The sequence below is a fragment of the Miscanthus floridulus genome, chromosome 15 (genome assembly GCF_019320115.1).
Source record: "Miscanthus floridulus cultivar M001 chromosome 15, ASM1932011v1, whole genome shotgun sequence".
Lineage (NCBI taxonomy): Eukaryota > Viridiplantae > Streptophyta > Magnoliopsida > Poales > Poaceae > Miscanthus > Miscanthus floridulus.
In genome coordinates this window covers 45,980,523-46,005,897 of record NC_089594.1, presented here as the reverse complement: position 1 = coordinate 46,005,897, position 25,375 = coordinate 45,980,523, and the positions used below count along the sequence as shown (strand labels likewise).

Sequence of the window (25,375 nt, the reverse complement as noted above, 5' to 3'; positions counted from 1 at the left end):
TAGTCCAATTTTATCAAACATAAATTTACAAAAACAAAATTAATAAAAAAACCAAACCCTAGATCTAGATCACATGCACATGAAACATCCATAAAACTAACTAATGGTTCACTAAAATCAAGAAACATGGACCAAATAAGGGTATGGTCTTGTTCCCCTCCCTAATTTATCCTAGTACATTTAAAAGTTGGGTCTAATTTGCTCATAAATAGCTCAAGCACCATAGAAGAGAGAAAAACAAAACTCTAATTATTCACTAATAAACCATTAAAACTTCAAAAAAAAAGTATGGAATAGCATTTTCTTACCTTCTACAACCTCTCCACCAAAGGATTTGAGACCAAAACCTTCCCCCCTTAGTAGAGCAATTTTTGGGAGGTGCCCAAAGCCTCCATACCTTTCTTTCACGGATTGGAGTGAGTGACCCGAGGAGGAAGAAGGTGCTGCCTCAGTTTTATATGGGGGCCATTTGTAGGGGCCGCTGGTGATTGAGCCGCCCCTACAAATAGGAGCTATAAATACGGAGCCATTTTTAGGGGCGGCTCAATCACCAGCCGCCCCTACAAATATAATTTCCAGGGGCGACTGGTGATTGAGCCGCCCCTACAAATCAAACCCTATTTGTAGAGGCGGCTCGTAACACCAGCCGCCCCTGCTGTTCCATTTGTAGGGGCGGCTGGTGTCTGGGCACCCGAGCACACCACTGTAGGGACGGCTCCATCATCAGCCGCCCCTAAAAAAATCGATCCGTTGCTAAAAATCGTTTTCTACGTGGTGAGCGTCTCTCGCCGCGGCCGGCTGGTCCACGACCTGGGCCCGACGATCGGCTACAGCCGGCCGGTGAACCATCGTCTTCAATTTGCTATGGTGGTTCGATTCACCTCAAGGGGTGGTGGTTCGATTCACCTCAAGGGGTGTAGCTAGCTATATCGTGCGCGTCAACCGCACCAAAATTAAGCTTATCAGGTGGTGAGCGATTCTGGGATGATGGAGAAGAGTGATAGAGACATGGCCATGTGGCGAGGTCTATTTATAGGCGGCCGGCCGGGGTAGTGGGGCGTTGGCGTCCGCCGGCGCGGTCTCGTCTGCCATGTGCTGTGCCTGTGCTGTGGTGCTGCGATTTTTGTTTATTTCCAAATAAAAGATACACTACACTACTATAGCCACATGGCATTATGCCATGCATTATGGCGCCGCGCAAGGGTGTACTACGTATAGTTCATGCATAGACATCTTTAATTCGAATGCATTTGGAAGCTACTGCGGCCGGCATGGCACGGGATGATAACCGAGGGCCTGCTACTGCTAGCTAGCAACGGAAAGGCTAGCTAGCGAGGGGTGGAGGAGGAATCGATGTGAGAGGACAATTTTGCTGTGGGCCTGTGCTGTGGCGTGGCAAATAAAGCTGGGTCCTGTTTAGTTCCACCAAATTCCAACTTTGAAACTATGTAAAAAAAATTCTCCGTCACATCAAACTTGCGGTATATGCATAGAGTACTAAATGTTGACGAAATCAAAAACTAATTGAACAGTTTGGTTGTACTTTGCGAGACGAACGTTTTGAGTCTAATTAGTCAACGATTAGATAATTATTACCAAATAAAAATAAAACGACACTGTAGTGATTGACTGGTTTAAGGACACCAAGCGTATGGATCACGTTGCTAGGCGGAAAAGGATCTGCGGCTCAGGTCACAAAACCTGTCATGGTTGCTTAATGGCACATTCCTATCTTAGCCCACTTTTTCTGTAACCGCAATGCAAACTTGGAATAGTAGAATACCATTGTCTCGGAGGACTGTTGGTTCAACCAAAACTTTCCTTTCAAATAAAATACCATTGTTGCATATGGATTTAGATTAGTGTTCCTGCTCCTAACTAATACAGTGCTTCTGCTACATGATGATTTCAACTGAACCTTTACTAATGTAGGTTGTTGCTGATAAGGGAATGCTCACTTTCCTGGTAAACATACAAGTAAGCTCCTGTTCTAAAAATCCCTCCATGTTCTTTTCTTTCTGTCCTGCTTGGATCTTTTCTCACAGAAACGTGACCGCACAGAGCACAAAAGAAAATAAAGATAAATTGGTGCCTTGCACAACAATCTGCATGTTTTTTTAAATGACTAATTGGTATTTGATTCATAAATCATACAGAGTAGTTCATAAACATGACAAACAAGAGCAGGTGCGAATACATTGAAAATTTACTTATGACAGACATTTTTTGCGTGATTGTTATTTATCACTTTCTGAACTAATTTTGAGAATTGAATGATAAACTTATGGATTTCTTCCAAGTTTGTTCCTATTGCTGATTTTTCTTCTATACTTAGGTTATGCTCTTTAAGTCACTGTTCTCCTGCAGATTCCTGGACCAAGTCATTACAGCTTGGTCCTTTATTTTGTCTCAAATTCCTTGGAGAAAGGATCACTGTTGCAGCGTTTTGCCGATGGTGATGATGATTTCCGAAACAGCAGACTGAAGCTTATCCCCTCTGTTCCAAAGGTCTGTTCCAGTGTGAAGTCATTCAAAGTGTTCTTTGTAATCCGTTCTCACTTTAGCACGTTCAAATTCTCCAGGGGTCTTGGATAGTGCGGCAAAGTGTTGGAAGCACACCTTACTTACTGGGGAAAGCCGTGGATTGCAGCTATTTGCGTGGTCCTGACGACATAGAAGTAAGTCCCTTCATCAGTAATAGTTCCAATTTAAATTCTTTTAGTTGATGAACAGCGAAATACATTCTATTGGTCATGTGTGAACATGGTTCAGTTGAATTCAGATTGAACAAGTAGAACGTCGCATTCTTTTTGGTCATGCACGGACTACAAACCTATGATGAATACATTCTTACACCGTGACAATTCTGTAGGTGGATGTAGATATTGGTTCATCTGCGGTAGCCAATGGGGTACTGGGCTTGGTGTTTGGTGTTGTTACCACCTTGGTAGTTGACATGGCGTTTCTTATACAGGTAAATGAAACCCCCATAGACAATCTTTGTTTCTTTCCGGCTCTAGTTCAGTGACTTCTCTGCCAAATGCTTGTTTTCTGACTGTTGCGTTGCACCTGCAGGCAAACACATACGACGAGCTCCCAGAGCAGCTCCTAGCACGGCTATCACACATCAAACCTTCCGCAGCAGTGTATCCTAACCTTGAAAACATTTCCTAAGCGGGACAAATCAATCTGTGCAGATTCTTTCATTCTTTTCCACCAAAGACCCAAACAGTCTCAATTTGTTCAGTCACTGCAGCATTTTGCAGTTCGATACAGTGAGGTTCAGACAGACTGTAGCAGTGCACAAGTGCTTTGTACCTCGCCTTCATACAGTTTTGACTTTTTTTGGTCTTTTTTTATTACTTTACTGTTGTAGCTTGGGCTTCTTACAGATATTGTAATGCAATAGATACATCGAAGTGAGATATACAGATACAGCATGGTTCGGAAACCGATTCATGTGCTATAGTATATTGGTTGAAAAATATACACCAGCCTGGTAGATGACCTTTTGTGCATTGTGCACTTTTTTTTTTGAAATTCAGGTATCCAATAAGAAAATCTCTATTCCTCACAAAAAAGAAAAGGACATTTTTTTATAAAACAAAGAAAAGGGCAATGGAGACACACAATTGGCAGTGCAGATGAAGTTGAGTAAATTTCAAAAACTTAGAACTATTTTTGAGACATGTTGCAAAAAAAAAGACACGAGGTCATAAGAACTTGTAGTTTGTATTGTAGGTTTACGTACTGGGCATAAGAAGTTATGGTTTTTTTTGCAATGTATCGAATAGTAGTACGAGTAAGTTCTGAACCTGAAGTTTAACTCAGTTGAAATTCATGCACATCCTGAACCGCTGAAATTCCCTTTTTATGCTTTCACCAGTTGGGCTTTCTGGATTGCTCATCAGATCCGGTTCATGAATGCCACTTTAGGCCCATTCACAACCCAAACCCCACTGGGCTTAAACCTCTCGCCGTCAAGCAGCTTTAAATTCGGATCCCCACACACACTTCGCTTCCGCATTCATTCCACCATTGCCCCCGTCCACTATCCCCTCCAGCTATGGTTTTACCACCATGGCCGCCGCCGTCGCACGGAGGCTCCTCTCCCGCCACGCCTCCTCGTCCTCCCTCTCTGTGCTCCTCTACCGTGCCAAAGTGCAGATATATAAAAAAATCAATTTTTTATTTTAAAATAAATTGGGGCAAAAAAATTGTTGCCATGGGCCAAAGTGCCAACAGCAGCTAGGTCGGGCTCGACCACGGAGGGAGCCTAACCAGGCCGTGGTAGCCCAATTGGCCCAAGTGACAAGAGTGAGAGTAGGCATTGTAGTTCAGTAGTTCGATGGCTGTCACTTCACCTGTTCTTTTTATGCTGCGTTCTTGGTTGGTCTGCGAGCGAGGTGGGACTAAACCATCCTGCGCGGATGGCTGACTGCCTTAAAAACGTGGCTTAGTTGGGGCACGACCTCGCAATGGGCTGGCCCAATTTGGACAAGTTTGTTGGTTGTTGCCTATCGGTCCAGAGGAGCTCGTGCGGCCCGTCAATGGCGGGGCCGTGACTCGGTGTGAGCGGGACGAGTGGACGAGGGTGGAGGAGGTGGAGCAGAGACCGGATAGACGTGGCGCTGTTTGCTCGGTCACGCGCGAGGCGCGCAGACGTAGGCTGAGTCGAGTGGTGGGGAGCGCGGTCACCCGGCCGGCTCGGAAGCCCAGCCAGAGCGAAGGGGAGAGATGGAGCTGACGGGTGGGGCCGCTACGGCAGTGAGGTCCAATCGATGACCCGCGGATGCGGAGGGAGAGACGGCGGGGAGCACTACCCCAGCACTCCGCCCCCATGCGGCTCGTCAGTGGTACCCCAGCACCCGGCACTGGAGTTAAGCTAGCCATGCTCAGCGGTTCTCGTCCGGCCGCGTGGCACGGATAAGCATGAGCCTCCACGCGGGCATCGTCGGGCTACCCAACATCGGCAAGTCCACCCTCTTCAACGCCATTGTGAGTAACTAAGCTTGCTTGTTTTGTTGCTTCCTGTTGTTGGGTGGATGTCGGTGGACGCCAACTGTTCGACGTTTTTCGACATAGACATTCTTATGGAACGGCTGACAAGAATCACTGGATCAAACATAAGTCTTGCTCTCTTTTAAGCCCTCATTATAGCCTTCCACTTGACAAGCGTGCTCAATTTAATCCACCTATGACACGCGGGCAGCTTCGTCATGCTGCTGCCAATATCAGTTGGCAGCTTGCTCACAATGGGTGCACAGAACTAAGAATTGTCTTGTGTGGGGTCTTTGAAAAACTCATCAATGTTAAAACTGTTTTGTGTCGATAAAACACGATCACCAGCTTGCATACTCAGTGGGAAAGGAGATGCATACTAAGAAACTATTGGTTGCTCTGGATACCAGCCCTGACGCCACGCCGCCCCTGGCGCCCGATGCCACGCCGCCACTGATGCGCGCGCGTGGCCCTGACGACTCCACCCTGGCCCGCCGGCCACGACGCTGCGCCGCCACGACGCCACCCGGCCCAGCCACCGACACCGCCCTCGTCATCACCGCCTCGGACGCCCATCACCGCGACCCCTACGTACGTCGATCATCACCGCGACCCCTACGTACGTCGATATGTGTTTGTATGTGATATATGCAGAGGAACGCCTCGTTGTGTTGTATGCGGAGCAACGCTCGTTGTGTTGTATGCGGAGCAACGCCCTTCGTTGTGTTGTATGCGGAGCAACGCCGCCTCGTTGTGTTGTATGCGGAGCAACGCCGCCTCGTTGTGTTGTATGCGGAGCAACGTCGCCCCGTTGTTGTATATGCGAGCAACGCCGCCCCGTTGTTGTATATGCGAGCAACACGCCCCATTGTTGTATACCCTAGCGAGAACGACGATTCGCCCTAGCGAGAACGACGATTCGGGCGAATCGTCGTTCTCGCTAGGGCGAATTCGTCGTTCTCGCTAGGGCGAATTCGTCGTTTATATGACTTGTTTACATATATGACTTGTTTATATATATGACTTGTTTACATATATGACTTGTTTACATATATGACTTGTTGACATATATGATTGTTTACATATATGAATTGTTTATATATGACTTGTTTATATGTGACTTGATTTATTTTGTATATGACTTATTGTACATATATGACTTGTTTACATATGATGTTTATTTTATATATGACTTGTTTATATGACTTGTTTATATGTGACTTAGATTTATTTTGTTTATGACTTAGTGTACATATATGACTTGTTTATATATATGTGACTTAGATAAATTTGTATATGACTTATTGTATATATATGACTTGTTTATATATGTGACTTAAATTTTGTTAAATTTTTAGATATGGCTGCCCCAGGAGACAACATGGAGGAAGAAATGATGAATATTATTGCCAATGCTGGTGAGCAGGATGTTGACGGAAGTCAATACCTAGCTCTTGAAAATGAGCAAGAAAATGTTTTGCAAGAAAATACAGGCGAGGTATATATACTAAATATATATTATATGTGAATATTGTATATATTTTGTGTACAAAATATTTATTTATTATTTTTTTATATGTAGCCCTCTGGATCGGCGACCACAACGGCGAAGAGCAAAAATGTTCGAGGACCGAAGAAACCACTGGAGGGCCGGTACATAATATGGAATTCAACATCGAGACAGGCGAACCACTTGGTCCACATAAAAGGAAATTCGTGGAACACTGTGGGTACCTTGTAAGGGACAGAATTCCGATCAGTATCCGTGAATGGAAGAAAAAGATCAATGAGCCTGATGTTAGTTTTGTCTCTGATGTTGACAAGAATTTGCTCTGGAATGATATCCTTGCCCATTTCACGTTGCAAGCGGATGATTATGATGATATCAACGATGATGAATTGAAGGAGCTAGTTCGATCGTGGGCTATGAAGAAGATGGCCACACAATTCAGACTTGGAAGAAACACCTATACAACACATACATCAAGAAGAACGAAACGCCAAATTTCAATACTGCTATGGGCCCGATCTCGAAACAGAGGCCCTATTGGAATGATTTCGTAGAGTAAGACATCAGCAGAGGGTGAGGCACGGGTGAGAAGGAACCAAGAGAATGCCCGAAAAAGGTATACCACCATGACATGGGATCAGGTGGCTACGATACTGCCATTCCAAAGTGGCAAAAAATGGAAGCGGACATTATTGCCAAGGGGATCGAACCAGAACACCAAGTGGCCCCACGCTCGAAGAATTGGGTTTTTCGGTCATGGGGGAAGACTCGACCACAGACCGGTCTAGCAGTGTATGGGCAAAAACTCAAAACAGCAGCACGCCGATTGGCTTTTGCTATAGAAGCTAAAGAGATTGGTGTGTTCAAGCCCAATAGAGAGAAGGATGAGCTGACGTATGCCATCGGGACTGCTGAACACACTGGCCAAACCAGAGGCTTAGGACGCAACACTATGGGTTCATGGTTTCCCTAATGACAGGGAAACCTACCGAAGCCATAGAGAAGCAAGGAGAGCAAGCAGCGCGGGTGACAATGTTGGAGGAAATGGTGCTTGAAGCAAAGGAGCGAGAAAAAGCAATGGAAGCAAGAATGCAGGAAGAAATCAGAAAGCAAGTGCAGATAGCAATGAGTGCCCAGAGGCAGGCATCAGAGCAGGAATGAATGTTAATATTAGCCCCCCTAGTAGTTGAAAAGCAGCAGTGCTTCCACTGAGCTGCCAAAGCAAGATGACGTAGCACTGCGCTTCCCGTGGATGATGTCACTACTCCAATGACATCAATTGAGCTACATGTTCCAAGGGGGAATGACACAATCAAGGTCGCTGTCGGTGTTTTTACTCCTCCAGACCCTACCAAGACACCAAGAATCCATGGGGCACCAATACAACCTGGATATGCTAGGGTCGCAGTGGATAAAGTGAGCAAAGGTTATGAGGATCTAGCTCTTGACATTCCTGGAGGTGATGGAGAGAAGACTCTAGGAGAAGCAGAGAAGGCATATATACTATGGCGCAAGCGCTACATCATTATCCCTAGGGCGTCTGCTCCACCGCCAGCAGACATTAGGTGTGGACAAAAGTTAACAAAACAATTTTTTGATAATTTTCTATGGGCATGACTAATAATAAGCATTTACTTATATCTCATTATTTTTTGTACTCACAAAGCAGGGCCTCCACCAACCAAAGTCCAGTTGTTGCTTCTCCCGACCATCATAGTGCTAGGGCAATGATGACGCCTTCGAAGGCACTGCTGCCCCACCATCTCCAACTCCTCCGCCTCCAAGGAAGTCCACAACTCCTCCGCCGAGGTCTCCAATGCCTCCGCCGCCTCCAAAGTCTGCACTGCCTCCAAGGCGGTCTCCAACGCCTCCCCCGCCTCCAAGGAAGCCAGCCCCTAAGAGGTCGCCCCACAAACAAAGTCATTGCCCTGCCCGCCGGCAAAGAAGCAGAAAGCAATACTCATCCAGTTATTCCCCAAAAACTATCTTATGAGAAAAGTGAACAGAATTAAAGGATGCATATAAAAAGAAGTGACAGATTTCTTTGAAGGTGCAAAACAGGCACGACGAGCGAGGGAGAACCCGGAGCCATCATACTTCTTCCTACCTCCAGATCAGCTAAGAAAGAAGTTGGACAAAAAAACGGGATTCTCTTAAGAGCGCCGCGAAACAACCGATATCGAACTATGACCGCTCTCTCACCAAGTCATATGAGGCGGCGCAAAAAAAGAAGAGAGTAGGGAAAGGTGTTGCACAACTCGGACAACAATCGCAACAATCAATCCCCCCTTGTCGTTCCTAACGAATATGGTTCAAACTTAAACTTAGTGGAGGAGGTAGGCGGCTATGAGTCGTTTCTTGGTTTTATGAGGACACTGGTTTGAACCTTGCCGAAGTGCTCGCTGAAGGACCATCTGCTCCAGAAGTGGATCCTTACAAGAAATTTGTACCAGGCCAGAGTCTATACAACCCAGAGAAATTAGGTGAACTGGGTACACAAATGTACCTGCTAAACGGGTGGTACATGTCGGCGTCTGATGCGGGACAAATCTATCTTTCTGTCAGAATTAGAAACCACCATTACTTCCATGGCAATGACATTATCTATGTCGAGCTTCAGAATTACACCAACTATGCCACCTGGACTCTCTCGACAAAAGTCTCATTAGCTGCTATTGTCTGTAAGTGTGATTATTTTCTACTATATTCATAATTTCTTTATTATATATTCACAATGTATATATTCACAATTTTCATGTATGCAGATATGAGATGACAGAACTTAGAAAGAGAAAGGATAATAATGTTGGTTCGTTGATCCGTATGTCGTATACAAACACCCTAACCCCCGAAGGATTATAAGCCTCAACCTGAGAGAAATCTCATGAATTTCTTAGTGAACCAACGCGACAAGAAGGAGATACTCTTCCCCTACAACTTCAAGTGAGTGTTATTATAAGTAATTAATGTCGGTCATATATATGGGACATCAATATTTCCTTACTAGCTAGTTACTCTCACACACACACATATATCTTAGACTCATTGAGAAAACCGCAAACAGAGTATCAAGACATGATAGATATTATACAAGGGTAATTAATTTAGTTTCTCTATAACAACATATATATATATAATGGCACCGATCTCTCAACAATTATTAAAGGTTAAATTATTTTTTTATTTTATTAGGAGCCGGGTTTGGAAAAGGTTCATTGAGGAACAAAAAATGAAACATTGCAAAGCGCCACTGGGTGTAATCGCACACAAAGTAAGTACTATAACTACACATTTATATTCAATTAACACCATATGATGATTTCAATTCACCCTAATTGATTTTTTGTCGTAAAAGTGGGTTCTAAGGCAGGAGCAGGGTAACAACTACTGCGGATACTATGTTTGCGAGTTCATCATGGCGTACTCAAAGAGAACTCCTGAAGAGCAACTCAAAGTACTATATAAATACTTTTTCCTTTATATTATTTCGATCGTATATTTATAATTTCTTTATTGCTCTCATTTGTATAAGTAATTACATGAGCAATACACATACATACATATATATATATATTAATACTTTTTTCTTTAATTTTTATTGAAGACTGAATGGTTGAGGGAAAGAGTTATACGACTTGACCAACTTAAAGCAATTCGAGAGACCATAGCAGGATTTCTAAATGACCAGGTCATCAACCCCAACGGCGAGTTCTACAATGACGACCCGAACGAAACGTGGATGCCAAATCTGGAGGAGTGAATTGCTAAGGACATAAACAATTTATATATCAAACCTTTGTAATATATATATATATATATATATATATGCACATTTATGTACATAAAATAACGTGTGTGTATATATGATCATCATATATATATGCATGTACGCGTATATTCGTTTGTTATTTATGTACAAAGTTCGAACGAAAACTTACACGTGCAAAGTGCACATATATATTACTATTAGCAACGTATTCGAAAATGTATTTTAATATCAAAACTAATCATTAAATGAAAAAAGAAACCAAAAATAGAAACCAGAAAACGGAAAAAAAAGAGAGGGACATTTAGTCTCGGTTGGTCACCAACCGAGACTCAATGTCCTGCCCCGTGGCGGTCCCTGGCCAGGCCTGGAGGCCCCCTTTACTCCCGGTTGGTGTTTCCAACCGGGACTAAAGGTCCCCTTTAATCCCGGACGTAAAGCCGGGACTAAAGAAGGATACCTTTAGTTTCGGATTGGTGCTCCCGGTTGGGAAACCGGGACTAAAGGGGTTTCCAACCGGAAGCAAAAAGCCTTGCAGCACCACTGTATGGCTATCACATTTGACAGATCTGACCTCACTAACTAGATTCCCCAGCTAGCTAGGCAGGTTTCCCCTCATCGTTGACCTGATTGTGTGGGGAGCTTGAGCTGTCCAGGTGCCGATGGTTGTGAGTAGCGACCTCAGTATCCTCTGCATCGATATCTTGGATACTTTGAGGATCCTGTACTCTGAAATCCAGCTGACTGGCACACCCTTACATGGAGTTACTTGGACGACGAGCTACACCACTCGACCGGGTATCCTATCTGTCCGAACAAAGTATTTATCGCTCAAAATTTGTTGGTCACTACAAGGATCCTCGCACCTTTTTTTTTGGACGAAATCTCCCACATCTCTCTGCGTAGAGATGGAGCCATCGCAATCCTATTGACAAGTCTCTGGCACCACTAAACAGAAGAAGAAAGAATTTGCTGCCAAACACTCATTGAGAGAGACGAATGAATCAATGACCAGTACTGCAGTACATAGTGAACACACATTTTCGATGAGGCACAGACTGACGCGCACAACATGACGTCATCCATTCTGATTAGTTATATAAGCAGGCCTTAATCATCATCATCATCAAAGGGAGGGGGCGCAGACGACGCAGGCGAGGAGGAACATGGCGGAGGCGGCGGCGTCGTCCTCTTCGCTGAAGCAGCTGCGCTTGAACCGGCACGCCTTGCCCTTGTTGCACGGCAGCAGCCGACGCAGCAACAGCTCCTGCGACCCCTGATGCTCCTGCTGCTGCTGATGCCGCCTCCCGGTGGCGCCTCTCGCCGCGGCCGGCTGGTCCACGACCTGGGCCCGACGATCGGCTACAGCCGGCCGGTGAACCATCGTCTTCAATTTGCTATGGTGGTTCGATTCACCTCAAGGGGTGGTGGTTCGATTCACCTCAAGGGGTGTAGCTAGCTATATCGTGCGCGTCAACCGCACCAAAATTAAGCTTATCAGGTGGTGAGCGATTCTGGGATGATGGAGAGGAGTGATAGAGAAATGGCCATGTGGCGAGGTCTATTTATAGGCGGCCGGCCGGGGTAGTGGGGCGTTGGCGTCCGCCGGCGCGGTCTCGTCTGCCATGTGCTGTGCCTGTGCTGTGGTGCTGCGATTTTTGTTTATTTCCAAATAAAAGATACACACTACTATAGCCACATGGCATTATGCCATGCATTATGGCGCCGCGCAAGGGTGTACTACGTATAGTTCATGCATAGACATCTTTAATTCGAATGCATTTGGAAGCTACTGCGGCCGGCATGGCACGGGATGATAACCGAGGAGGGCCTGCTACTGCTAGCTAGCAACAGAAAGGCTAGCTAGCGAGGGGTGGAGGAGGAATCGATGTGAGAGGACAATTTGCTGTGGGCCTGTGCTGTGGCGTGGCAAATAAAGCTGGAGGATTTGAAACGTCAAGGAGGGGAGGCGGAGCTGACGATGGTCAGCATGCATACGAACAACGAGCAGCATCCTGATGAGCTCAGGGAAGAACGCGGTTAGGGCACACGGCAGGAGGGGTCCATGATCGATCGAGCCAGATGCAATGGAGCAACGTCTCCGTCTACAGAAGCATGAGTGAGTGAGTTAAAAACTACGACCCAGGTAGTGTGTAGAATGAACTTCAAGGGAGTCAAAACAGAATATAAACAGTAAAATAACTGAAAAATGGCCATTTCTTTAGTTCTGAAACAAACTGAACGGGTTTTATTTGCTGGTTTTGATCTATTCAAGTAATTGTCCCTCTCTGTAGGTTATTTTGGAATCCTTAGTATATTACGATGATATTTTATACTATCTGTCAATCTGGTCTCGCTACTTTTGACTTGGCTATGTGGTTTCAGACGAGAATTATTCATTTCCTTGTGAGTTGCATTATTGTGACTATCATTGAACATTATTCGAATCATATAATTATTGAACTTTTTTACTATGGTTGGGGAGACGTCAGGAAGAAGCAGTAGCTGTGTCAATGATTGATGGACCCATATGAGGGAAGGCGTTGAGAGGCGTCAATGAGGGAGGCGCGAGAGGCGTTTGATGTGTCTATGGTCGGTGGGCCCATATGCGCGTAACAGCCTCCCAAGTTGAGAGGATTAGGACTTCAAATAAAAGAGTGGACAATTCTTTTTCGTAGCTATTTTTTTAATCAAGGGTAAAAACGGTAACATCCACAATTATAAAAATAATGTTTGAGTAGTATAGTTGGGATGTATGATTTAAGTACTATAGTTAGATGAATATTTGCTTTTAAAAAAGATGAATATTTTTTTTCTTTTTAGGGTTCATTCGCCGCCGCCGTCGCCATCCGTCCGCGGGAGGACCTCGACGCGCTGCGCCGCTCCTGCCGCGTCTCCGGCGAGATCCAAGCCCGACCCCTTCTCACCGGCCCGCAGCTCCCCAACCGAGCACATGGAGGCCGCGGGCAGCGACTCCTGGTCACAGCGGGTGGCGCCCGTTCCCAAGGATGTTGAACCAGGATACGCTCCCGATCACAGCGGCGGCGGCCGTCCCCTGCTGCCGGGAGGGTCCCGTCGCGTGCTCCCAGAGTCCCATAGTGTCCCTCTGCCTCGTCCGCGCCGGCATCCATGGCTCCCTTCGACATCCGTCTGCGACGGACCAGCCGTGCAGGAGACACAGGCTGCGGCGGCGGACGCGAGTGGCCGCGGGTGGGCTAACGGCGCGGCCTGTGCGGGTCATCAAGATGCTGCCGCGGAGTTCTTCAGCCTCTTGTCGTCCTTCCCTTGCTCATGGAGCCGCAGAGGCAAGGAAGGTGGCTCTATCTGAAGGTTGCCCCTGTTGTCTCCTTAAAATCAATGCATCCATACTTGACTAGAGCACATTCAGACTAATAGATATGTGAACAGTGACATTCAGAAAACTTATTGACCCTAAACTTAGCTCTGAACTTTATTTGAACTTAGTTCTAAACAAGATTACTCTGTTTTTAGCTTTGTTCTTATTAAGCTTCTTGTGAATTGTGTATATGATAAATTGAGCTGCTCTCTAAACATTCTGGTGATGGACAATATAATCTTTGCTGAGAAAAAGCTTGAGTTGTGTATGTGATAATGTGTACCTGACCAAAAATAGTAGTTCAGATAAATAGCCTGTATTTCCACTAGATAAATAGCATGTTGCCTCTTATCTGTTTTTGTTCACATAGTAGTAGTTGCCTCTGCTGCCATTCTGAGCACGACCAATTGTGCTTATTCTATTCCCTGTGTTTGCTTTATATATAGTACAACTATATATCAGAAAAATGGTACCGGAAGTAATACATACAAGAAGTAGTGTGTTCAATCAGTCTCTGAATTTGCCAATTCGTGTTGCCTATGCCTGTATGCTTTCTGAAATTTCAGTACAGAATTGTTGGTCTGTACTTTCGAAACTGATGTTATTTTCACTAGTGTGAAGCTAAGTGCAGAAAGCCTAAAATATTTTAGTTGTGTTATTTGGACCTTCAAGAACCTGACTCGAAGACCAAACAAACTGATAGCAAACATTTGGATATGGTAGATGAAGAGTCGGAAGATGACGATGACTATCAAGTCCCTGAAGCTGATTTGGAGGTGAATACCTGTTTTACAGTCACGCCCCTAAAAACATTCACCCTACTTTTGTACTTTGCCAAAAGTTTTGTTGTTCATCACTTCACAGTTTCATTGCAATTCATGTACAGGAAGAACCTACCAAATCTGACAGTGATGCTAAGAGCTCAGGTTATTTTTTTTTCAAATTTCCATTCTTTTAGTTTGATTGATGACTTTATAGGTTGCCCAGTTATGTCTTAACCTGACCCCTTTGCCATTCTATTTGGTGGTCCTTTAGACCCAATAGATTTGTCTTGGTTTTCGGGCATTATTCGTCAGGATACAAATGAGAAAAGTCGTAACTGTTGGGCAGTACCCTGATAGCAAGACCTTTAAAGTTCGTAGCAAGACCTTTCCACATGACAAATCAAAGGTCCAGGCGTTCAAGTGACACAATTGGTTTATTTTCTTTTTGTAGCCTAGCAGGCAATCAAGTGTTTAGTATTTTGTCATTTGACTTGCAGGTATCAGCAGGGAAGTATCTTGATCACGTTGCTAGGCGGAAAGGATCTGCGGCTCAGGTCAGAAAACCTGTCATGGTTGCTTAATGGCACATTCCTATCTTAGCCCACTTTTTCTATAACCGCAATGCAAACTTGGAATAGTAGAATACCATTGTCTCGGAGGACTGTTGGTTCAACCAAAACTTTCCTTTCAAATAAATACCATTGTTGCATATGGATTTAGATTAGTGTTCCTGCTCCTAACTAATACAGTGCTTCTGCTACATGATGATTTCAACTGAACCTTTACTAATGTAGGTTGCTGCTGATAAGGGAATGTTCACTTTCCTGGTAAACATACAAGTAAGCTCCTGTTCTAAAAATCCCTCCATGTTCATTTCTTTCTGTCCTGCTTGGATCTTTTCTCACAGAAACGTGACCGCACAGAGCACAAAAGAAAATAAAGATAAATTGGTGCCTTGCACAATAATCTGCATGTTTTTTTAAATGACTAATTGGTATTTGATTCATAAATCATACAGAGTAGTTCATAAACATTACAAACAAGAGCAGGTGCGAATACATTGAAAATTTACTTATGACAGACATTCTTTGCGTGATTGTTATTTATCACTTTCTCAACTAATTTTGAGAATTGAATGATAAACTTATGGATTTCTTTCAAGTTTGTTCCTATTGCTGATTTTTCTTCTATACTTAGGTTATGCTCTTTAAGTCACTGTTCTCCCACCTTGCTTACTGGGGAAAGCCGTGGATTGCAGCTATTTGCGTGGTCCTGACTACTTAGAAGTAAGTCCCTTCATCAATAATAGTTCCAATTTAAATTCTTTTAGTTGATGAACAGCGAAATACATTCTATTGGTCATGTGTGAACATGGTTCAGTTGAATTCAGATTGAACAAGTAGAACGTCGCATTCTTTTTGGTCATGCACGGACTACAAACCTATGATGAATACATTCTTACACCGTGACAATTCTGCAGGTGGATGTAGATATTGGTTCATCCGCGGTAGCCAATGGGGTACTGGGCTTGGTGTTTGGTGTTGTTACCACCTTGGTAGTTGACATGGCGTTTCTTATACAGGTAAATGAAACCCCCATAGACAATCTTTGTTTCTTTCCGGCTCTAGTTCAGTGACTTCTCTGCCAAATGCTTGTTTTCTGACTGTTGCGTTGCACCTGCAGGCAAACACATACGACGAGCTCCCAGAGCAGCTCCTAGCACGGCTATCACACATCAAACCTTCCGCAGCAGTGTATCCTGACCTTGAAAACATTTCCTGAAGCGGGACAACTCAATCTGTGCAGATTCTTTCATTCTTTTCCCCCAAAGACCCAAACGGTCTCAATTTGTTCAGTCACTGCAGCATTTTGCAGTTCGATACAGTGAGGTTCAGACAGACTGCAGCAATGCACAAGTGCCTTGTACCTCGCCTTCATACAGTTTTGACTTTTTTTTGGGTCTTTTTTTATTACTTTACTGTTGTAGCTTGGGCTTCTTACAGATATTGTAATGCAATAGATACACCGAAGTGAGATATACAGATACAGCATGGTTCGGAAACCAATTCATGTGCTATAGTATATTGGTTGAAAAATATACACAAGCCTGGTAGATGACCTTTTGTGCATTGTGCACTTTTTTTTTTGAAATTCAGGTATCCAATAAGAAAATCTCTATTCCTCACAAAAAGAAAAGGACATTTTTTTTTGATAAAACAAAGAAAAGGGCAATGGAGACACACAATTGGCAGTGTAGATGAAGTTGAGTAAATTTCAAAAACTTAGAACTATTTTTGAGACATGTTGCAATAAAAAAAGACACGAGGTCATAAGAACTTATAGTTTGTATTGTAGGTTTACGTACTGGGCATAAGAAGTTATGGGGTTTTTTTTTGCAATGTATCGAATAGTAGTACGAGTAAGTTCTGAAACTGAAGTTTAACTCGTTGAAATTCATGCACATCCTGAACCGCTGAAACTCCCTTTTTATGCTTTCATCAGTTGGGCTTTCTGGATTGCTCATCAGATCCGGTCAATGAATGCCACTTTAGGCCCATTCACAGCCCAAACCCCACTGGGCTTAAACCTCTTCGCCGTCAAGCAGCTTTAAATTTGGATCCCCACACACACTCCGCTTCCGCATTCATTCCACCATTGCCCCCGTCCACTATCCCCGCCAGCTAGGGTTTTACCACCATGGCCGCCGCCACCTCGCGGAGGCTCCTCTCCCGCCGCGCCTCCTCGTCCTCCCTCTCCGCGCTCCTCCGCCGCACCAAAGTGCAGATATATAAAAAAATCAATTTTTTATTTTAAAATAAATGGGGGCAAAAAAATTGTTGCCACGGGCCAAAGTGCCAGCAGCAGCTAGGCCGGGCTCGACCACGGAGGGAGCCTAACTAGGCCGCGGCAGCCCAATTGGCCCAAGTGACAAGAGTGAGAGTAGGCATTGTAGTTCAGTAGTTCGATGGCTGTCACTTCGCCTGTTCTTTTATGCTACGTTCTTGGTTGGTCTGCGAGCGAAGTGGGACTAAACCATCGACGCTGATGGCTGACTACCTTAAAAACGTGGCTTAGTTGGGCCACGACCTCGCGATGGGCTGGCCCAATTTGGACAAGTTTGTTAGTTTTGCCTATCGGTCCAGAGGAGCTCGTGCGGCTCGTCAATGGCGGGTGCCGTGACTCGGTGTGAGCGGGACGAGTGGACGAGGGTGGAGGAGGTGGAGCAGAGACCGGATAGGTGCGCGCTGGTTTTGCTCGGTCACGCATGGGGCGCGCGGGACGCAGGGCTGAGTCGAGCGGTTGGGAGCGCGGTCACCCGGCCGGCTCAAAAGCCCGGCCAGAGTGGAGGGGAGAGATGGAGGAGGAGGGAGAGGGATGAGCTAACAGGTGGGGCCGCTACGGCAGTGAGGTACAATCGTGACCCGCGGATCCTGCCGAGCGGAGGGAGGAGAGCGCGGGGAGCACTACTCCAGCACTCCGCCCCCATGCGGCTCTCGTGGTGGTACCCAGCACCCGGTGCTGGAGTCGAGCCAGCCGCGCCGGCGGTTCTCGTTCGGCCGCGTGGCACGGATAAGCATGAGCCTCCGCGCGGGGCATCGTCGGGCTACCCAACGTTGGCAAGTCCACCCTCTTCAACGCCATTGTGAGTAACTAAGCTTGCTTGTTTCGTGCTTCCTGTTGTTGGGTGGATGTCGGTGGACGCCAACTGTTCGACGTTTTTCCACATAGACATTCTTGTGGAACGGCTGACAAGAATCAACTGGATCAAACTAAGTCTTGCTCTCTTTGAAGCCCTCATTATAGCCTTCCACTTGACAAGCCCTCATTATAGCCTTCCACGTGACCAAGTGAAGCACCTGCAAGAAAATACCATTCAGCGTATGGCCTTCAACTTCATTTTAGTTATAGTAGATAGGATAGGAATAGTTGCATGAAATTGGTGTCAGTAGCTAGGTACCATCACTGAAAGTGACCCTCTTTGTGTATCCACTATGTGGTTCTGCATACAATTATTCCCTCCAAGGGCTACCATTGAATCGCCCTGCATGTCGCACTCGTTTATTCAAAGATTCGGTGCTCTCCAAAGTGAGAACAGGAGTTTCGACATTCTTTCGCGGTCGTCCTCGTCCTCTTTTCTTAGTTTAGCTACAGATGTTGTCCTTTCTTTCCCTTCTCCTGATGCTTTATTTGCTTCCCCTCCTTTCCTTCCATTGCTTTCTTTCATGCTAGCCGCAATGATTGTTGTTGGGAGTTCCTGTGTGATGGCGATAGTATGTGCACATCGTCTGCATCTTCGGCAATTGTAATCTGGTGATAGATTATCACTGATCCTGTGTTCTTATTTTCAGGGATAGCAGCAATGCAACAGCAGCCGAGCAGTAGCAGTAGCAAGCCAAGGAACAGCAGCCGAGCAGTAGCAGTTCCACTATATCAGCAGTTGATTTGGTGGTAATTAACTCTGATTACCAAATTTCATTTGAGTTTATAAACTCCAATGTCAATTTACAAACGATAACTGACGTCCTAAAATTAATACAGATCAATAAAAATAAGTTTGAGTAAGGCGTGCTGGCAATTTGGTGTTTCTAGAAAAAAACCTTCGAGTATGTTTACAAAAAAAAACTCCGATATATGTATAGTTGATGGAATCAGTGCGCATCCTGCTTGCATCCTTCACATAGTACCCAGTACTCAGGTTTCTTCTTGGCACTAAAAAACCATTGTTTTACACTGACCACTTCCTGGTACAACAAACTGTTAATTTGAATTGTTGGAGTGCATTTGTTCAATTCATAATTGTAGGTTGTTTCGTGCCAAACTATTGATGACGTGCAGAGGTTCGTGAGGGAGATTGTGCCGCAGCACTTCTTCGAAAAATCCCATGGGCAAACACCAGAGTACATGATGTTAATATAAACAAATTGATTGCGAAATATTTGGAGCAACCTGGGAAAAGACCTAGTATTTGGTGAGGGCCACGGGCTTGTCACAAGAAACACGTGAATGTTCAACATGTATAGGCCATAGGTGTTTTCTGTGAAGGTCTTCTGAAAAAATTCAGGAACTTTGTTGTATATGGTAGATATATGCTGTATCAACAGATAAGAAATGTCTATTTAGATTGGAATGATTTCATATGTAGCACAATAGTGATTGGTTCCAAAATATTAGGGCAAACTTGGAAGTGGGCGCCGATCTATCCTAGTGCCTGAACAAACACAAATTCATACATCTAATCATTGAAGTAGGGATACATCATTTACCTGTAACCTTTGACTCATTTTGAACCCAGTTGCCGATTGGAGTACGGAGCTGGCCTCCATCTACCACCGTATCCATGGTGCCGATTCCAGACGATGGACTCAGCTTGCCTCTATATTCTGCCGTAGCCATTGCCAGCGAGAGAAACGAGAAAGTAGAGATGAGAAAGTAGAGAGAGGATGTGGTTTGTGAAGGTTGCTACAGGGTTGCTACGATCAGGTACGATCCTACAATTATGGAGACGCCACAATCTCCACAGGGGAGTTTCCAAATGAAGAGGACGCCTCCGCCAAGCCGCGCAGCCCATGTAAGCCCGCAAGGGGAGACAGGAGGCCCAAGTTGAGTGGCCCATGGGTGGCGTGCATGTGGTCGTGGCCGAGCTCCGAGTGGCGCCGCCGCTGCGTCGACACGGTGCCTGCCGAGCGTGCGCGCACGGCGTTCTGTCCGTGTAGTGTCGGTGCGTCGTGAATGCCCAGTAACCCGCTAGCGCAGCGCACAGCACGCCGCTCGGTCACGCCCGTCAGGAAGCACACCGAGCTGGTGATGTCCGAGTCCACCAGCGCCACCGTCTAGGGAAGCACCTTGAACTGGCCAGGGTCACGCCGAAGCTAGACCAGAGGATGACGCACACCATGGAGAACGTGGCTTGACTTTTGATTTGTGGATATTTTTTTGATTTGATATGGCATTAATCAACAGCAAAAATATATTAAGCTGCCTGTTACATTCCACGTATTGACTGAGCAAAAATATATTATGCTAACACGATAAGAACTCGATCGACAACTCTCATGTTTCATCTTAGTGGAGTCATAGGCCTAATGTGAAAGGAAGTGAATCAATCACTCTCATGTCTCACCAGAGTGAATCACTAGCCCTGACATGATAGGAACTAAGCCCACTCTCGCGTGTCGTCCGAGTGGACTAATAGGCTTAATAACACGATACAAAGTCAACCGAACACTCTGATGTCACGTCTGAGTGGTAGGCCTAACATGAAAGGAAGTGAACCGATAACTCTTTACATGTACTCTGAGTGTACTAATAGGCCTAACACGAGTGAACCGATCACTCTCATGCCTCGCCAGAGTGATGAACCACTACCCGTAACATAATAGGAACTAAGCCGCCACTCTCATGTGTTGTCCGAGTGGACAATAGGCTAGCACAATAAGAAGCGAACTGTTCACTCTTACATGATATGAAGTGAACTGGTCATTCTCATGTCTCGCCACAGTAACGGGGCTGGCTGCGGTACACCAAATTAACTGTGTGTGATACGTGTTAGATGAGTGGGCACGTCATGTGTGAGTAAAAAACATGTGCTGAATTGTGTGCAAACACAAGGCTATAACAGAGGCCCACGCCCAACCAGACGGTGCATGATTATATATATATATATATATATATATATATAAATTTAGGAGGGGCTGAATAAAGAATAGAGGCTTTTTTTTTATCTTCTCTTAACCTTAGCCCCTCCTACCTAATACATGTATGCATAAAATTTTAAGAGATGACTTAGGGGAACTCCATGTGCTCAGGATGGGTTAGGGGGGCTAAAGCCCCCCTAGCCCCACCGCTGGCTTCGTCCCTGTGTATATATAGACATACACACGTTTTTGTCTCAGCGGACTCAACCTACACTCTCGTATCTCGTTTGATGAGTGGACTGATAGGCCTAACATGAACCAAAGTGAACCGATCACTCTTACATGTACTCCGAGTGTACTAATAGGCTTAACATGATAGGAAGTGAACCGATCGGTCTCATGTCTTGCAAGAGTGATGAACCACTAGGCATAACATGATAGGAACTAAGGCGCCACTCGAACGTGTCGTCCGAGTGCACTAATAGGCCAACATGATAGTAATTTGAAACCGATCACTCTAACCACGTGTTTTTTAAAGTGTGAACACGAGTTTTTTTAAGTTCTGGCTTTTTATTAGAAATTAGTAGTGTAACTCAAAATAATTAGTATGGATTATGGATGAGGAAAAGATTATGGAGGGTGAAAAAATAAATACAATACATATAATTTGGATATGAATGGTGATAGTCTCCCTAGCGGCAGATATAAAAAAATTAAATAAATGGTGGCAAAAAAATTTGTTGCCACGGCCAGCATCAGCCTAGGCCGGGCTCGACCATGGAGGGAGCCCAACCAGGCCATGCCAGCCCAATTGGCTCAGGTGACGAGTGAGAGTATGTATTGTATAGTTTAGGAGTTCGATCACTGCTACTTCTCCTGTTCTTTTATGCTGCGTTCTTGGCTGGTCAGCGAGCGAGGTGGGACTAAACCATCCATAGGGTACAGATGACTGACTTGCCTTATTCACGTGGCTTAGTTGGACCACGACCTTGTGATGGGCAGGCCCAATTTGGCCCGTTTATAGGTGTTGGTTGTACCATATAGAACTGGTCCCTTCTTCCCCGCTGCGCCGCATCAACCAGGTGAATCCACCGCCGCTCGATTCCCTCGAACGCGCCCCCAAGGTTCCCCCGTGCCCGTGCCAATAAAGAGTAGACGTAGAGCACGCGCGGCTGCCCCCTTTGAACCCTAAGGAGCCGCCCCGAGCCCTAGCCCTAGCCCGCGCACCGCCATAGCTTGCCGCCGTCGATCTCCGCCTTCACCGTGTCACCGGCGTCTAGAACCCTCCACGACCTTCGTAGCGAGGTGAGCAATCCGTCGGTGCCCTCTTGCCCTCTCTCTCGCTCTCTCCCGTGCTGTTTCTTGAACCTCCAGCCAGTTGATTAGTACTTAAAAGTTCCAAAATGAATAGCGAACATATAACATCCTTATTGCCTTAGTTTCCTAACTTGCCTAATCTTATTGCATATATACTAAATTTGTGCATTAACATGCCAAACCCCGTAGGAGATTTGCCAACAGCAACTATTACCGTTCATTAGGCCTTGCACGTAAGTGAAAATGCTATTACTGTTAGCCTTTCTTGTAAATGAAAAAACTATATGTCCGCCTTCCATGTGAGTAGATTTATGTCTCTGTTTCCCTCCTCCTCGTTTTGCACGACTCTAATGAATTGATATGCGCACACAGGCCGACCGACTGATCGCAATGGTACGCCTCGCTAAGTGCTCGCGTACGTTGTTGCGGTGACGACCAGAAGCTGTATGATGAAACTTGCCTCTCGTGGCCACACAGCTCCCTCCTGCAACTTTCCTCCTGCCCTTTTCTAGCTTTTGGGATCAGGTATTTGTTTTTGCTCGGTAGTAAGTGGGTTTCATGTATAAGTTTGCTAACATCTTATTTCACTGTATATGATTGCAGTGCTCTATTTCCCTGTTTACCACGCTTTCTTTTTTCATTTATCATTCAAGTTCAGTTCTTCCCTCATGAATTTATCACTGGTTGGTCAAATACATGTATGCTTTTCTGATGGATTTCTGTTCTCATCTAGACATTTCTTTCTGTATTTACCATCTCTCCCTTGTTAGTCTTAACACTAAGTGCAATCTGAAATTATGAAGCTTCCTAGAGACACATGATGATTCATCTTGTTGGTTAGTGCTCGAGAAGCCTCAAATAGGTGCAGAATTTAATATCTTCCATTTATTGACAGTCCAACCTCAGGTTATGAATATTAATTGTCATTCGTGTATCACTTATGTAGGTATTGTTGGTTTGTGATGGAAATCGACAAGGTTTTTCAGTTGCAAATGCAGTTCTCTCAGCATAGTATATCTTTAATTTGAATATGTGAGTTGACATGTTTCTTACTTTTGCTTTCAATTATTCCAGGAAAGATATTGCGTTATGCTAGCAAATTTTTTATAGCTGCGCTGACGATGCACCGCCGCCGCAATGGCTGCTGGCTCTGTGCGAGAGGGAGAAGAAAACAAGGCAGCGACGACCGGCGGCGTGCACTGCTAGTGGACAGACAATTGACGACGCGTGATTGCAGCACCTGGTGGTGGTGCATGCCGGTGGCCACGACAACGACGGTGTTTACGGGCGCGGAGGTCCAAGTGAGCGCCATCATTGGCATGGCGAGGTCCACAGTGTGAGCGCACGCCTCGAGTAGCAGTGAACATGCGTTGCGGCACTTGGGCTGCCGCTCCAACCCACAAATGAGAGCGGCGAGAGTGGCCTGCCGCATCAGCTCAATAACATTGCAGTTGATGCGGACGCGGGGTGGGCTGCCCACCGCCATCCCACTTGCATCCTTAGCGGCAACACGGCCTCCTTTCCTTTCATAGGCAGGCCCACAAAGGCACACATGGACACTCCGTGCACCCATTCTAACTTCTCAGTTCGGCAAATACTTTTAGTCTACTAGATGTTAGTTTTAAAATGATGCCAATATAAAGAACGAGAGACACACTTTGAGTCCATGATTGAGCAGGCAAGGGCACAATTGGCAACGTTGGAGAATAGCGCTTAAAGATGAAGACCTGATTGCGTCCTTCATACAACGAGAGGAGGTCTGTGCCAACATGAATGTAGAGGTAACACGGTCTCTTTTAATTTATATTATATATATAACCATCTGAACGTCTCGAATGTTTGCCACTTTTAGGATAGAAGAATGATCTATATACCACGGAGATACATGGGTGTAATAAACTAATAATGAGTGTGGCTCGGAATATGAATTTTTCGTATAATTGGTTATCGTTGATCTGAAATGATTCTTATCGTCTAATTATACATGCAGCTGTGGGGTAATGTGCTTTAAGATTTCACTCCGTGAAGGAATTTTTTGGATCTACAGAAGTATACGACAGTCGAGAATTATTGTCCGAGTTTGCAATTACAGAGCCAGCCCGTTGAGTATTACATTTTGTCACAGCATTTGAGCTTATTTTGGATTACAAAGGAGACGCACAGCTGTACTACCTGAATCCTGCTCCTAGGAGTGAGCCATCAACTACATTGGTAAAGATTGACAGACAAGAAGATGTAGACAAAATGTGGATGCACATGCTCATGAAAGACAAAGATTTGTTCATCTGTACATAGTGAACGGATTTGGATTTTATGATGAGGACGGCCATCCATGGTAGCTAATGACGAAGGCCATCCATGGCAGCCTTATGAGGAGGACCGTCTATGGGCAGCGTGATGAGGGGCGGAACAAAGACGACAGTCTCCTGTGAAAGCGCGCTGATGAGTAAGCTGAACAAGACGGCACGTCTCCTGTGAAACGACGCGCTATGAGTAAGCTGAACAAGACGACACGTCTCATGCGATGAACAAACATGCTTCTTAGCTATTAGATAGTTGGAGTTTGGTCTTTTAATTGGACACTTGTTCTTGGTCGATTGGACAATTGTTCTATTAATGTTGCAAGCTGCTACTTTTCTGAAAACTGAATGCACTTGTTCTTGGTCTTTTATTTGGACACTTGGTCTATTAGTGTTGCAAGCTGCTACTCTTCTGAAAACTGAATGCATGTTACTGTGATTTTGCAAGCTGATATTTTTTCTAAAAACTAAATTGCAGTGGCTTGTCCTTTGTCTATTTTACTTCTAATTTTAGTGGAAAGAATTCGTATGTCTCTGCCCTTCTGTACTCTGAATTATAGGTTCTGAACAAGCACGGAGACTACAATTAGAATGTTCTGACTAGATGACTTGGCAACTGAATGTACTATGGTCTCCCTGGAAAAATATGAAAACAGGATCTCAGGAGTGGAGAACGCCGCCGCCGCGATCCCGAACAGGATCGCCGAGTGCTGGTCGTACCTGCTGTACAGGTTCGTGCGCGAGG

The 25,375-nt window shown here is 45.2% G+C and overlaps 2 protein-coding genes and 1 long non-coding RNA gene across 3 annotated transcripts; 2 read left to right on the top strand and 1 right to left on the bottom strand.

The window, feature by feature from the left end:
- Window positions 1-987: 987 nt before the first annotated feature.
- On the top strand, window positions 988-3,208 carry LOC136507455 (protein ENHANCED DISEASE RESISTANCE 2-like). The gene is made up of 7 exons (XM_066502172.1): window positions 988-1,024; window positions 1,623-1,691; window positions 1,931-1,977; window positions 2,368-2,508; window positions 2,583-2,678; window positions 2,873-2,974; window positions 3,076-3,208. The coding sequence occupies exons 1-7, from the start codon at window positions 988-990 to the stop codon at window positions 3,172-3,174; spliced, it is 591 nt and encodes a 196-aa protein (XP_066358269.1). The 3' UTR covers window positions 3,175-3,208.
- An 8,127-nt stretch (window positions 3,209-11,335) lies between these two features.
- On the bottom strand, window positions 11,336-11,892 carry LOC136506603 (uncharacterized). Its single transcript, XM_066501512.1, has one exon. The coding sequence runs from the start codon at window positions 11,659-11,661 to the stop codon at window positions 11,404-11,406; it is 258 nt and encodes an 85-aa protein (XP_066357609.1). The 5' UTR covers window positions 11,662-11,892; the 3' UTR covers window positions 11,336-11,403.
- Window positions 11,893-15,583: 3,691 nt separating this feature from the next.
- LOC136506706 (uncharacterized) lies at window positions 15,584-16,328 on the top strand. Its single transcript, XR_010771703.1, has 3 exons — window positions 15,584-15,664; window positions 15,859-15,960; window positions 16,062-16,328. It is a non-coding gene; the product is annotated as an uncharacterized lncRNA (long non-coding RNA).
- The last annotated feature ends 9,047 nt before the right edge of the window (window positions 16,329-25,375 follow it).

Bases quoted from the DNA above. Each gene is read 5' to 3' on its own strand.
- LOC136507455 (XM_066502172.1), top strand. From the start codon at position 988: ATGGAGAAGAGTGATAGAGACATGGCCATGTGGCGAG. The intron at 1,025-1,622 runs GTCTATTTATAG...ACGACACTGTAG, and splicing joins AGACATGGCCATGTGGCGAG to TGATTGACTGGTTTAAGGAC. The intron at 2,509-2,582 runs GTCTGTTCCAGT...CAAATTCTCCAG, and splicing joins TTATCCCCTCTGTTCCAAAG to GGGTCTTGGATAGTGCGGCA.
- LOC136506603 (XM_066501512.1), bottom strand. From the start codon at position 11,661: ATGGTTCACCGGCCGGCTGTAGCCGATCGTCGGGCCCAGGTCGTGGAC.